We start from the raw sequence: 15,228 nt of genomic DNA, 5'->3' as shown, positions 1-15,228 counted from the left end.
GTTTTTCAGCAAGACAACGATCCGAAACACACTGCAAAAGTAGTCAAGCAGTGGTTTCAAGACAACCACCTATCGGTGATGGATTGGCCGCCTCAATCTCCGGATCTCAACCCTATCGAGAACCTGTGGGAGATCGTCAAGCGCAGAATTAATCGTGAAGGTGTTCGTAATAAAGATCAACTGTTTGAACAAATCCAAAAGGCCTGGGCAGCGATTCCACAAAGTTTCATTGATCATCTGATCGAATCTATGCCTCGAAGATGCAAGGCTGTGATCAACAACAAAGGATTCGCCACGAAATATTGATAGCGAAATACAGCTTTGTCAACATTTTGTCGAGTTGCACTTGTTTTGTCCAGAAGGAAATCAACTTTTTTAATACTTTTGATTAATTTATTAATTTTCGTGTACAAATAATGAACTTTGTGATGAATAAAACTTGAAGAACTTTGTCTCTAAACAGTTACATAGTTATTTCTCTAAATTGAAAAAATGCAGTACTTTTATATAAAGAAACTAAATTAGCATTATTTGGTTGCACTTGTTTTGTCCGATACTGTATATTTGTGGCTAGATCCTGTCACAGCACACATTATTTGTTGACTTTAAATTATTTGTTACGTTAAATATTTTAAATATAATAATGTATAAATATATTATACTCTTTAAACCATTCAAAAAGATTTCAAAAAAAACCAGGCCAGGCATATTTTGCATTTCGAAAGTAATTTCAGAAAATACTATAGATATAGATAACTGTAAACTTATCAAAAATAGTTTTCTCAAAAATCTGAACTAAAAGCATGGTTTAATTTTAATAGGAATGACAACTAAACGGTTGCCTTTTTACTGATACACTTTCCAAAACTAATTTCTTGGGATTAGTAAAATACTACAAGTAAAACAAAAACAAAAAAAACAAAATTTAAATGCTCTGAGAAAGATTGAGATGTGTGACTCACATCACAATTTTTTTTAGTAAAAGGTTAATCCTTCTCAGTGAAAGGCTGCTTGATACCAATGAACCATTACCGGCGTTTTTTAATATTTTTCATGTAAATGAATTAATCAAAATAATCTCTACAGACAATATGCACACATATAAAGATTTGGAAAAGAAAAGTTCTATAGTGAATAGCAGTTTTTTAATAAATGTTCAATTTATGAGTAAAAGCGCAATCATTTGCTATCATCAAACGATGAAAAGGTTTTTATCATAACTTTAAGTATCAAATATGCTAATTATTTGTTATAATAAAATAAAATAGTTGTTTTTAACCCTTTTTATGCTTTTTTTTCGTAACAATCTGGCATTTGGTATTCGATAGAATAGTATGCAATATTCGATTAATCATCATATTTATGGCATCTGATGATTAATCAAAATACTTGTGGCATCTCTATGGTGGAAAATGTTAAAAAAAAAAATAATAATAATTTGTAATTATAAGATGTATAAAAAGCAAAAATTTAATTATTAATTAAAACTTTAATTGCTAAATTATTATAACATAAAAAAATATCAGACAGAACATTTAATTCTTATGCGACAATTTACACAAAACTGAAAAAAACACAAAAGGAACCCCAGTCACCCCTAAAGTAGTTGCAAGAAAAACCGTTAAGATAAATCTAATTTAGAAAAAGAAAAAGATAAAAATATTAGTGAGATCATTGAATGATCTCACTAATACTTTTATAATTTTAACCACAAAAGGAATGTGATTAGAAACTAAGTATAATTAAATGTCAAAACAAAAATTATAATAGTAAAAGTAAGTAATTGAGAAAAAAGGTTATCGACACTAAAGTCAAGCCATTCAGAATGAAATGCATTAAAATCGCGAAAATTGTTTGAACTTCTTTCTTAATCCTAATCTCCTAAACACAATAACCACAAAGACCACTGTCTTAAAAAACTGGATGAGCGCGATACTTCCAGAGGTGCAGGGTGGGTTTGAACCTCAATTATCCTGATTATGACCCGAGTGCTCTACCACTATTCTACTACTGCTTTTGTGTACAACATGACACTGGTAATACTCAAGGGTTAAATTAGTCCGGTAAAAACTAGAACGCCGTTTTGCGGAAGGATAAAACTAATCCGGAACGAACTGGAACAGTTGTATGGAGTGTCGACCCAGCCGACACTGCACATAACCGTTCCGTTTCGTTCACTCACAAAACCGTTTCGCTTTCCAATGTTTCTCTTGACTTCACACTATGTAAATTGAAACTTTTTTTAGTGTGTGAAAAAACATACTAAAAAAAGGTAACAATTCGTCCGTAGGCTCTCTGTTAAACTGCTATACCGACGTTAAGCGTCCTTCATGTCTGCTAGCTTGGATTTATCGGGTTTTGGCAAACTGGGATATAAAGGGATAAGCGCAGTTAATCTAGGTTTGGATAAATCATATTGCAATAAAACGATATTATTTTTATGACTGCGGACGAGAAAGGCTACGATTAGAATGGCAATAAATAAAATAGTTATGCAAGAGACAAACCCAAACAAATAGTCGCCTAAGTTTCATGCGTTTAATAGTAACCTTGGAGTATATTTTATCGACAAGATTTCCCAGCTTCAACGACTATTAATAGTAGTAGTATTAATAAGCAGAGAAATCTGGTTTTTAAAATCAAAATTAGGAAATGCTAAAGAGAGTCCTTGATACTCTAGAACTTTCTTTAGTATTTCCTAACTTTGTTATAAAGTGATTAACTGAATTTTGTTTTACTACCTGCTAAAAAGTAGCATGTTCAATTTTTTTAAAAACTCTAAAGATTACTCTGATCTCTTTATAATATAGAAATCAGAGTAATAAGTAGGCAATAGTTATAGCTATAACTATTGTCTAATCAGTTTTCTTATTAATATTCGAAAGTCAATTAACAAACAAGCCTTTTACAACAAACATTTTAACTCTAATTCACTCTCCAAGAATCAATACAGTTTTTTTATTCTCTCCTATTGCTAATTTTATAACCATGGCACAAGGGTTGTTGCTCTTAACATATTAAAGACTTTCAATAAGTCTGGAATGTTGGTCTTTTCCAAAAGCTTTCTTTACATGGTGTTTTAAATGTGGTGTTTTTTTCTTTACATGGTGTTTTAAATTTTTCTATTAACAACATTGAATTTGTTGATGATGAACAGTACATTTTTTGTTTTGCGAAAAGATTCCTTCTCAAGTCTTTGTTGTTTTTCACCTATATTAATAGTATTCATGATCATCCTACCTCTAAAGTTATTAGCTGATGACACAGCTTTTGAGAAAATTCTTAATCTTAAATGTGATAAGGGTTACTGTTCTCTTCTTTTTATTTATTTTAATGTTGTGCTCTTCTATGAAAAAAAGAGGTAAGTGGCAACCCTAAAGGTGGTTTCTTTTCTGTGTTAGTTTTGGGTTTGCAGTCTCTGGTGAATTTCAACCCAAACAAAACTCAGTTGTTTCATATCATTAATAGTTGCAATATTGTTGATTTTCTTATATTGATAAATGGCATCACATTATTGTGTCTCCAACACAGTAATGTGGTGCCTTTTATATTTTCTCTGGTTATTTTTCACAACTGTTCTCTAATGAAAATCATGTATCCAACTGATTTCAAAGTTAGATTTGTTAAGATTTTCTCTCTTTATTAGGTTCATCATTTTTTTTAAACCTGATATTATTCTGTCTCTTTAAATTTTTTATCTTATTTGTGTAAAATAATGTTGTTATGTTTGAGCTGATTTTCAATAAAACCCTTTCTTTTTTAGTCAAGATCTAAAAACTGCAAAACTACATTGTAAATTTAGTTTTATCTGCTGTAGCTGTCAAGCATTCTTGTTACATAGTTGCATCATTTTTTTCTACAAATATTACTATGGTTACTGCTTAAGCATCTTGTTCTACCAACCAAAACACTATATCGCTCTTTATACAGCAAGATTTTTCATTTACTGTTCCTATTTATGTTCACAAATTTATTTATCTCATTTTTTGCTTGAATCAATCAATAGTTTGCAACATTTTTTTGTTTTCATGTTTTCCTGATTTTTGAGAATTTTTTGAGTCTTGAAAATCTTTATCTGATTATATTAGTTATTATAAAATATTTTAAAGCTTTACAAAATATCAGAAACAAAACAAAAAGTTTAGAACTAAATATTTTAGCTAAAAAATGAAGTTAATGAAGAAAGTTTTGTGAACTTATTTTTTCAATTTTCTGATCCAAATTGCCTCAATAAATTCTTTAGGTGAATATTCATTTTTGAAGCTTATTTTCTAACACACTCTTTGACATTGATTTTTGCAAAACTTATTTGTCAATAACAATTGCTGTGTTCATTTTCAGTAGTAATAAAGTAGTTTATTGTTAATTGCAATGGTATTACCAATTTGTTATTATTTGCCTTTACCATTATTAAAAATAGTATTTTCAATAATCATTAAGTTTTTTATATTGTATTAACTTTAATCATTATATTCACTCAACCCATGCTGTCTTTATTAAAAGAATAACACAATATTTATAATGCAATTTTTTTTTTTATAATATAAAAATAAGGTAATTCAACCAATTTTTGCCAATCATTAACAAGAACTAAAATTAGACTTTTCTAAAGCCAGGAAAAGCAAATTTGGTGTTAAATAAGCTAAATTAAACTGCAATTATTTTTTTAAAAAAAAGTTGCTTACACAAGGAAAAAAATAAGGTAATTCAAAACTTATCATAGGGTCATTCCATGCCAAGTGGTGCAAATTTTAATGAGGTCCCTCATGGACCATCTCAGATTTTATTGAAATTTTTTGATTTTGTACATATATATGTTAAAAGCATGTTTTGAAAATTTTAGATCAATATCTAATATGGTTCTTGAGAAAACGCTATTTAAGTAGTGGGCTATTTTGCATAAAATTTCACTCTACAAGAAAAAAGGGTTTTTTCATCATTTTTAACAGCCAATAACTTTTGAACAAGTTAGTTTTATACTTCAATTATTATAAGATAGCAAGTGTGCTGTGGATACTTTGAAAAAAGAAAAAAATATTATTTCTGGCATCTTAACTTTTTCCATAATGGCGGGCTAAAGTTGATTTTTTTGTTTTAAGAATAAGTTTTTTTGTGATTTTAAAGACCTTAATCTTAAAAACTAGTTACAAAGTTAATACAAATCAAATTGCCTACTGATCTGCATGTGGTGGATAAACATTTTTAAAAAAATCAGTTGATTAAAGAGCTGCATTCAAAAGTTATAGGTCTCCAAAATGAGTCAGATCGAGATTTTCGTAAAATTGATCTGTGATGCAAAGCATCTGTTACCTAAGATGGCACTTTTTTTTTTTTATAAAATTTTTTATACGCATCAATTAAAGACTGTTAATTAATAAAAACCAAAAAAATTAATGGGCGCTTATTTATAACCCCCAAAAGGTAGTCTCTAAAAGTCAGGTAAATTTTCCATAAAAAATTATTACTTTTTAAAAGTTTAGTTATTGTTTCATTTAATTCTATATTACTAGTATGTCAATCTAAAAAGTACTAATAAAACCAAATAAATTGTTGTATTTTAGAACTAATTAATAATAAGTAATATGCCTGAGCTTTCTACTTGCTGTATTAGTAAAGCATTAAATGAACAGTGCTATCTATCTAATAAAAGTAAACGCTACCAAGAACTGTCTAAACTAAACCAAGAGCTTATTTCTTTGAGAAGCAAAATAAATCCCATAGATTTTATTTGTAGCTATCACGAGAAAGTTTACTTGTCGAGGTATGAGAATGAACATCGCAGGTATTGTTGTAATCCGTTGAACAAGAACGCAAAAAATGTGAAAAGTAAGTTTCAATATTTAATATCTTAATTTAATAAAAATACCTTAATAACACTAAATAAATAAATAAAAAAATATTTAATAATTATTTCCGTTATTTTTTAGATTCTCTTAGAGTAATCAGTCTTTCATATGCCAAAGATTTTGGTTTAATACCTGGTCAAAAAATTTGCACTAGTTGCAGAAAAGTTCTGAATTGCAAACATAATACAAAAGAAAATGAACTCCAAGAAAAAGAAATTTATGTTGACAATCATGCATTAAAAGAAGATCTTAATTCAAGTATTGCAAGTTTTGGATGCTCACCTCTAAAACTTGTTTCAAAAAAAGATAGAGTTGCATATGGAAAGCGTAAAATTGATAGCGTAAGAGCTCATACACAAAAGGCTGTTGCCATGGTGCTAGGTTTAGAAATAGCTGCACTTTGTGGAATTGAATCACCCACAAAAAAATGTTTGAAAAAAACAAACACAGATTTAGACAATATTATGACTCAAATTAAGTCAAAATTTGAAAAAACATTGTCAAATTCTGAAAAAATCACACTTCTTACACTCACTCCAGACAGTTGGTCAATAGAGAAAACTCAGAAGTTTTTTTTTACTTCAAAAAGATCTGTAGTACAAGCCAGAAAATTAAGTAAAAAAAGTGGAATACTATCAAAACCTTCTCCAAAATTGGGTAGAAAACTAAGCGAAGATGTAATTACAGAGGTTGTTCATTTCTACGAATGCGATGAATATTCAAGGGTTTGTCCAGGAAAAAAAGAGTTTGTTTCAGTTAAAGTAGATAGTAAAAAGCAACATATCCAAAAGCGCCTTCTACTAGTCAATATGAAAGAGCTACATATTGAGTTTAAAAAGAAATATAATTATCTTAAAGTTGGATTTTCAAAATTTTGTGAGCTAAGGCCCAAGTGGTGCATTCCTGTGGGTGGTGCTTCTGGTCTGCATGCAGTTTGTGTTTGCCAGTACCATCAAAATGTAAAGCTCCTTGTACAGAAAATTCCTGGAATTTCTGATTACAAAATCTTACTAAAATTAATGGTTTGTAGCATTGAAAATAGAGATTGTATGCTGCATAGCTGCGATAAATGTCCTGCTAAAAAGGTTTTGTTAGACTACATTGACACTTTGTTTACAGAAAAAGAAATTAGTGAAGTTAACTTTTATCAATGGCAAAAATCAAATTACCAATGTACTTTAGTACCAGCAACTCTACCTTTAGATGAATTTATTGAAATGGTTTATGAACAGTTAGATAGTTTACGAGTGCATCATTTTATATCAAAAAGTCAAGCCACCTACTACCAACATTTGAAAACTAATTTAAAAGAAAATCAAGCTTTGGTTCTTCTTGACTTTGCAGAAAACTATAGTTTTCTAATACAGGATGCAGTGCAAGGTTTTCACTGGAATAACAGCCAAGCAACTGTGCACCCCTTTGTTTATAAAAGATGGAAAACTTGATAGTCAAAGTTATTGTGTTATATCAGATCATCTGAAACATGGAACAGATGCTGTTCATTGCTTTATCGGTAATGTTATTGATAAACTTAAACAATTACAAACATTTGAACACATTATCTATTTTAGTGATGGAGCTGCATCACAATATAAAAATTACAAAAATCTTATCAACTTATGCTACCATAAACACAATTTTGACATGACTGCAGAGTGGCACTTTTTTGCAACATCGCATGGTAAAAGCCCTTGTGATGGTGATGGTGGAACAGTGAAACGTCTTGTTGCACGAGCCAGTCTACAATCACTAAACGATCCTATTGACACCAAGCAAAATGTACAGCTGGTGTGTTCAACACAACAAAGGAATATCTTTTTTTTTTGTTGACAAAGTTTCAATAGAAACACATACTACAAACTTCAATTTGGAAGAGAGATATCGTTCTTGTTCGACAATACCTGGGACACGAAACCACCACAGTTTTATCCCAATGTCACTTACCTCAATAAAAATAAGAAGAGTCTCATTTGATATTATTTGCACTAATGTGGATTTTTGTACTTGTAGAATTTATATTAATAAAATTTCCAGTTACTCACCAGGAGAATATGTGGCCTGCGTTTACGATGCTCAATGGTATTTAGGAAATATTCTTAGTATTTCAGAAGAGCATCAAGATCTTAATATGAAATTCATGAAAAAGTCTTTATGTAACAAGTTTACGTGGCCATGCAGAGATGATCTTTGTTGGGTACCTCTAATGCATATTTTATGCAAAGTGCAATCTCTTATAGTCCAGTCAAACAGTGGAAGATTTTATAGTATTGACTTAAAAGAAATCAATGAGATTATTTTATTATTTGAGAAATTTAAGTTTTTGCAAATTTTATTATTTTTGTTTATTTTCTTAAAAACATTTTGTTTGTTTTTCATTAAAAAAATTATTGTATTATAAAGAGGGGAGGGGACAGAGGGGAGGGGACTTTATCTATTGGGATTTAAAAGTTCTTTATCTAAAGGGATTAAAAGGCTTTAAGCATTGATATTTTTTAATTGATATTTCATAATAAATAACATTATATAATTCAATGCATTTATTTATTATGTCAATTTCAGAATTTTATGGAAAATTTACCTGATATTTAGAGACTACCTTTTGGGGGTTATAAATAAGCGCCCATTAATTTTTTTGGTTTTTATTAATTAACAGTCTTTAATTGATGCGTATAAAAAATTTTATAAAAAAAAAAAAGTGCCATCTTAGGTAACAGATGCTTTGCATCACAGATCAATTTTACGAAAATCTCGATCTGACTCATTTTGGAGACCTATAACTTTTGAATGCAGCTCTTTAATCAACTGATTTTTTTAAAAATGTTTATCCACCACATGCAGATCAGTAGGCAATTTGATTTGTATTAACTTTGTAACTAGTTTTTAAGATTAAGGTCTTTAAAATCACAAAAAAACTTATTCTTAAAACAAAAAAATCAACTTTAGCCCGCCATTATGGAAAAAGTTAAGATGCCAGAAATAATATTTTTTTCTTTTTTCAAAGTATCCACAGCACACTTGCTATCTTATAATAATTGAAGTATAAAACTAACTTGTTCAAAAGTTATTGGCTGTTAAAAATGATGAAAAAACCCTTTTTTCTTGTAGAGTGAAATTTTATGCAAAATAGCCCACTACTTAAATAGCGTTTTCTCAAGAACCATATTAGATATTGATCTAAAATTTTCAAAACATGCTTTTAACATATATATGTACGAAATCAAAAAATTTCAATAAAATCTGAGATGGTCCATAAGGGACCTTTGCACCACTTGGCATGGAATGACCCCATAGTCTTTATTATTGCTAAAATACATTCGATCATTAAACATTAAGTTTGTGTAAAGTGGTTGTGAGGTTCATTCATTAAGTAAGGTTACTTAAGAAGGCCTTGGGTCACATTCTATCATCGATAGGATCAGTTTTCAATTTTATTTTGTTATTTTATTATATCAAAACTGAAATTAAAATGACAATAAATGTTTTATTATAATAGTATTATTATAGCTACTATAACTATCAATTATTATATTTTAATGGAATAATGCACTAAGTTTTATTTTTCATATTATTATTGTAATAACCAAAATTTATTATATTAAACAATACTTACTGTTATTGTATACTTTTATTCCAATTACAAGATATTAGACCCTATATATATATATATATATATATATATATATATATATATATATATATATATATATATATATATATATATATATATATATATATACATATATTAACGAAAAAATAACAACTTTTTCTATGGTACTTTAAGTTCATATATATACTTTATATATCACATATTATTTATTAATGATGTTATTATTATAAATATAACTTCAAAATAAGTAAGTTAGTTTCATTAATATTCAATTGTTTAATTTTTTTAATTTTTCATTTAATTTTATTCAATTGCTCATAATTATTTTTATGATTAAATTTTACTCTATTTAAATTATTTTATAACTTAAGGCTGCTAAAAATGGAAGCATAACAGTTCTTGAGCATTTAATTGAACGAATATATCGCAAACATGCAGATATTCGTAGCAGAAGAGAAGCTCTTTCTGCAACAGATGCTTACCATTTAACACCTTTACATTATGCTGTCAAATATGATCACCTAGATGCTGCTCAAATTCTTTTAGACAAAGGAGCAGGTAAAAAAAGTGAAAATTTGTTGTGGCTATAATTTGATTTTAATCATTTAAATAAGCAACTTGACTTATATTGCTAATTTTTTCCATACTTTTATTAATAACTTTTTTAAGATGTCAATGCAAGTGGTGATTACGATGTTACTCCATTGCATTATGCAATAAGATTCATGGTAAAAGGTAAAAGTTTTTTTGCATAGATCAAAAGCTTTATTGTACAGAGCAAGTCTTATTTTACAAAGCAAAAGTCTTTTGTTATAGATGGAATTAAATTTTAACTTTTAATAAAAGTTTTATTTTTTTGAGATAAATATAACTTGATTTAGATTGTTCAATGATGCAACTTTTAATTTCGAATAATGCTACCATAAATGCTAAGGATAAGTTTAGTTCCACTCCACTTCATTATGCATGCTTGAAAGGAAATGTCAAGGCTGTTAAAGAACTTTTGAAAGCTAAAAATATTGATATAGAGGTAGATTTTTTTTAAATTTACTTTAAAGGAAAACTATTTTTGTAAAATGTGTTTATACAATACAGCATCAACATTGCTGCCAAATAAATTATTTGATTATTCATCTTATATATATATATATATAATATATATACACCCAGATAGCAAAGGTACATTAGGCCAACATTAAAACGACTTTGGGAATTAGATTAAACTGACATTGGTTTAATGCCAATTTGAAAATTAGTAATCGAATGATATATATATTTAAAAGTAGTTTTTTCAATTTGCAAAAAATTATAATAAAACTTAATATAAAATATGATCCCTCTAATTAAAAACATTAAAGATATATAATTTTAAATTTTTTACTACAAATTAAACTTATTTAAATTACAAAAACATTTTAATTATATAAATTAGTTATTGATAAAAAATAGAAATACTTGTAGGGTTGTAAATAAGGACAAATCAAACAAGCATCCCACTTTAATTTCTTAATTAAACTTATTGTGATAACCATATTATTCTAAACTATTATTTGTACTAATTTTTTATTATATTTATAATAAGTCTTGATTCTAATGTGTATAAAGCACAAAAAAACAACAACAACATATATCCCTGAAAAAAGCTACCACTGGCGACTTTTCTTATTTTAATTTTTTTTGATTTCTTAATATACAAAATACTTTTGAAGTTTTATAGAGATTATATAAAAACATATGTAATGATTTTATACACTTTAACAAATAAAAAGATTTAAAAAAAAACTAAAAATTCTAAAAACATCAAAAAACGGGGTGAAGTTTGTTGCGTATGTGTCATGATTATGTGTCATGATTATTGCGTATGTGTCATACTTATCTTATTTTAGTTTTACATTTCAAGTTTTTTTTACAACTAAGTTGAGTTCGTGCAAGGAAAATGAGTATACATGTTTATATATAGAGTATAAAATCTACAAAACTATAAAGTTATTTTGTTTTGCATTTTGAATAACAAAAATAAAAAATAAAAACAAGCTGATGATTTGAACTTGTCGCTTAGGGACCTTAACTTTTTTTAAAACAGTAAGGAGGTTTAAAAAGTATGTTTTCGATAAGAATATTATTAAATGTTTTAATTATATATTAGAAATAAACCATTTTAGTAAATTTATTATTTTTAAAAATAATTAAATATTAAAATTAGTTAATAATGTTATAATAAGGAAGTAAATAAACATTCTACACCGAGTGCACAACAATGACAGAATTTAAATCAAAATAGTATTATTTTTTGGCTTAATTTTTAGATTAGGGATTGTCCATAAACTATGCAAAGCTATATTTCACAAATAAACAAAACAAAAAAAATCAAAATTTTCCTTCGCAGAGTCGTAAGTTAAATAAAAAATCAGAATTGCTCATTAAGTTTAATGAAAATCGCCGCCTATAAGAACTAAAGATCTCCTTTTTTAAAAATAAATTCAACGTTGCGTAATTTATGGACGATCCCTTAGCGTTATATTGTCTATAGTTTTTAATAGTCTAAGATCACCTTATTTCTGCCATTTGTATAGGGTTATGTACAAATGTTTGTAGGTGTAAGCGTCTTTAGCATATGTCGAGTTTGCAGGCAGTATATGGAACAATCGTGTATAATAAATCTATAAAAAGGAGAAAACTTTTGAATTTTATTTTATCAATTAGAAAACTTTTTTGCTATACTATTATTTTTTTACTATAAATATTGCTATAATTATTATAGATATATACTGTAATAAAAATTTTGCTATAAATATTGCTATTAAAACAGCAAGATTAAAAAATATTTAAAATTTATTATGCTAAAGGGAGGTCTTAAATCCCCCAAAATGACACTGATGACAGCGCACTAAACCACTGAGCTATCAAAGATATGGGTTTAGGAGAAAAACAAACCTAATTATAAATCTCTCATTAGCTCTAGCTATTCCTAAAAATTGGGCATATTATTTTTTTTACTCTTATGGAAATTTTTAAAAATGAATTATTTTACTTGAAAATAATAAATTAAACAAAAAATAGATATAGAAATGATCGATATGGAATAGATAAGTATAGAAATAGTAGGTTTGGTAAAGTCCCGTATTTTATGGGTCCGGAAAGCTAGGATATATATACAAGGAAAAAGTATAGAAAAGATCGGTGTGGGCTTATAAAGACCCGTATTTTTATGGGTGCGATCAACTAGTCAGACAATAATACTCCGATAAATAATTAGATTCATAGAAACCATTATTGATCATTTAACATAAACTTATATAAAACTAATGATAAAAAACTACAACCTATATTTAAAATTAGGTCTTTTTCAGCTTGTTTAAGCTAAAACAGCCTGTTAAGATACAGTTTCAATACATCATCAACAGAATAGATCATTTATCATTACCTAACACCTTGAAAAAATAAACTTTAGATTTCTAAAAACAGATTAAAAATAACACATTCTGTTTATAGATAAATAGGTTCTATAACTTTATTGTATATGGTATTAATAGACAAATTTAAAGATTTCTTGGAGATTTATAAAGATTTAATAGGAAATACTGATTTGAAAACTTCACCGCAAGCCTATTGATAATGCCTCATGAATTTTTAGGTTTAAAAATTACAATTGGCTCATAGAATTTTATGCAGAAATTAATACTATTTTTATGATTTCTCGATTCTGTCAGTGCTGCGGTTTAGAATGTCCTAACAGGAAAGTGGTGGTATGTAAACCTCCACATTTGCTTACGCCTTAGTATTAAGTAATTTTATTAAAATATTTTATTTTATATATAAAATTGTAATTTTCAATCATAATTCATTAAAAAAGTACGTAAAAGTATTAAGACCCCCTCTCAACTTATAAAGAAGCTGATGTCAAATTTTTAATTTAAACCCCTTAAATTAATGCTAACATAATGCATTTTTGTAAACTTGAAAATAACTTTATTCATATATAATTTTTTCAAAAGCTGCATTAATAGTATAATCTCTGACACACACTAAATAAATAAATGTGTAAACTAACAGAGCAGAACTATTTAAAATAACAGCTTAAATAATTACTTTTGCTGGATTTAACCAATCGTGTTAGTATATATCTTTTATAAATAAAGTATAGTCATAACTTTACTAATTACCTCTATGCTAACAATCAAAGGAACAAAGGCAGGAAAAACAACAAGGAAAAAATTATAAATGCTAATCATTAAAAAATACTAATTGTTTAATGTTTTTAGATGGCTTAAACATCCAACTAAAAAAGTTTAAAAACTTAGCCCTAAGTATTCTCATGAGACAATCAGAGTTGATAAAAAATTATAGTGGAGTAATTGAACAAGAAATTCTGTCAATATTAGTTGTGGCATCATAAAATACCTCGGCTTAATAATAAGGTAAATGGGTTATACTGATGGTAGGGTATTTCCATTTTAAATTAACTATACATTTTTAAAAATATCACCCTATATCTCAGGTTTTGCTAATTTTTATATAGTTGAGTACTTAAGAAAAAAGTACAATGAGAAATCCTTAAAAATTTTAGCCTCGAGCTCCAAGAAGACCCAGAAATATGACCATTTTCCCTTATTGTATTAGCCAGGCCCCTCTTGTCCCCTCAGAATTGTAACGTTTATTTGGCTAGGCCCTTTGTCCCCTCAGAATTGTAACGTTTATATGGCCAGGCCCCTCTTGTCCTCTCAGAATTGTAACGTTTATTTAAAAGTTTTAAGTTACATAACTTAAAAAATATTTTTATCTTTTTACTTAAAATGTTGTACCTGGCTATTTTCAGGGATGACGAACCCAATGAAATAATCAGAAATGTAAAAAATTATTATTAAGTACCTGTATTTATCAATTGAAATAAATTTAGGCAATTTTTTATATACCTGATTTTGATGCTCAAGAAACCTATGCGACCTTGATGATATCAAAAAAAATTTTACACATTCTATATTTATTAATCTTTCAGAAAATATAAAGATTTTAATTTGCAAGTACATGGATTTCCATTTTTTGTAGCGAAATATTCCAATTAATTTTTCACTACCTTCCAGACTAGCTGGAGTACTGAAACTTTCGGCATTTCTGTAGTGCCAATGAACATGCATGTTAAAGTTGTTTCAAGGGCCCAAAACACGGGGGTGAGGGGGGCATTGGTTTATGTGCCCAATTTTTTGTAGCGGAATCTTGTGTTAGATTTTTCACTATTTTTTAGACAAGAAGCTCTGAAAATTTCTAGTGTTTGTGTAATCCTGATAAACAGTGTTAAAATTGTTTCTAGGCCGGAAACCAGATAATTCATGAGGCTGGGGCACCAGGGGCCATGCCCCACTTTTAAACAAAATGTATATTTTTTTCCTACCTAAATAAGAAAAGATTTTAGTTTGTACTTGTACCATTTTTTTTTTTGATCATTCTATATTCAATGATCTTTTTTAAAATATTTTAAAAAAGTTCATGTTTTTAAGAATTTTGATTTGCAAGTATACAGATTAAAATCCATCATAAAATAATGATTTTAACAGAATTTTACTTAAAATTTAAATGTAAAATTTTTTGAATTGAAAAAAGTTGATACCTTTTAATGCTGTTTGTTAGTGTGCAAATGTTAGTGTGTTTGTTAGTGTGCAAATGTTAGTGTGTTTGTTAGTGTGCAAATTAGATTTTGTTTGAATTCTTTTAATGCTGTTTGTTAGTGTGCAAATTTTGTTTGAATTCTTTTAATGCTGTTTGTTAGTGTGCAAATTT

General features: G+C 27.8%; 2 protein-coding genes across 2 annotated transcripts in view; both read left to right on the top strand.

Annotated features, from left to right (window-relative positions):
- LOC100215626 (transient receptor potential cation channel subfamily A member 1 homolog) overlaps positions 1–15,228 on the top strand; it is a 115,418-nt gene that overhangs the window by 6,848 nt on the left and 93,342 nt on the right. Inside the window, exons 2-4 of the mRNA XM_065793090.1 lie at positions 9,825–10,011; positions 10,123–10,188; positions 10,335–10,483. Of these exons, the coding sequence (XP_065649162.1) occupies positions 9,825–10,011; positions 10,123–10,188; positions 10,335–10,483 (402 nt within the window). The remainder of the gene's footprint in view (positions 1–9,824; positions 10,012–10,122; positions 10,189–10,334; positions 10,484–15,228) is intronic.
- LOC136078123 (uncharacterized) lies at positions 5,492–8,203 on the top strand. The gene is made up of 2 exons (XM_065793089.1): positions 5,492–5,826; positions 5,928–8,203. Exons 1-2 carry the CDS (start codon positions 5,583–5,585, stop codon positions 7,289–7,291), a joined length of 1,608 nt encoding a protein of 535 aa, XP_065649161.1. The 5' UTR covers positions 5,492–5,582; the 3' UTR covers positions 7,292–8,203.

This window comes from Hydra vulgaris, chromosome 03, assembly GCF_038396675.1.
Source record: "Hydra vulgaris chromosome 03, alternate assembly HydraT2T_AEP".
Classification (NCBI taxonomy): Eukaryota; Metazoa; Cnidaria; class Hydrozoa; order Anthoathecata; family Hydridae; genus Hydra; species Hydra vulgaris.
Note: the sequence above shows the minus strand (reverse complement) of the source record. Positions and strands in the feature narration are given on the sequence as shown.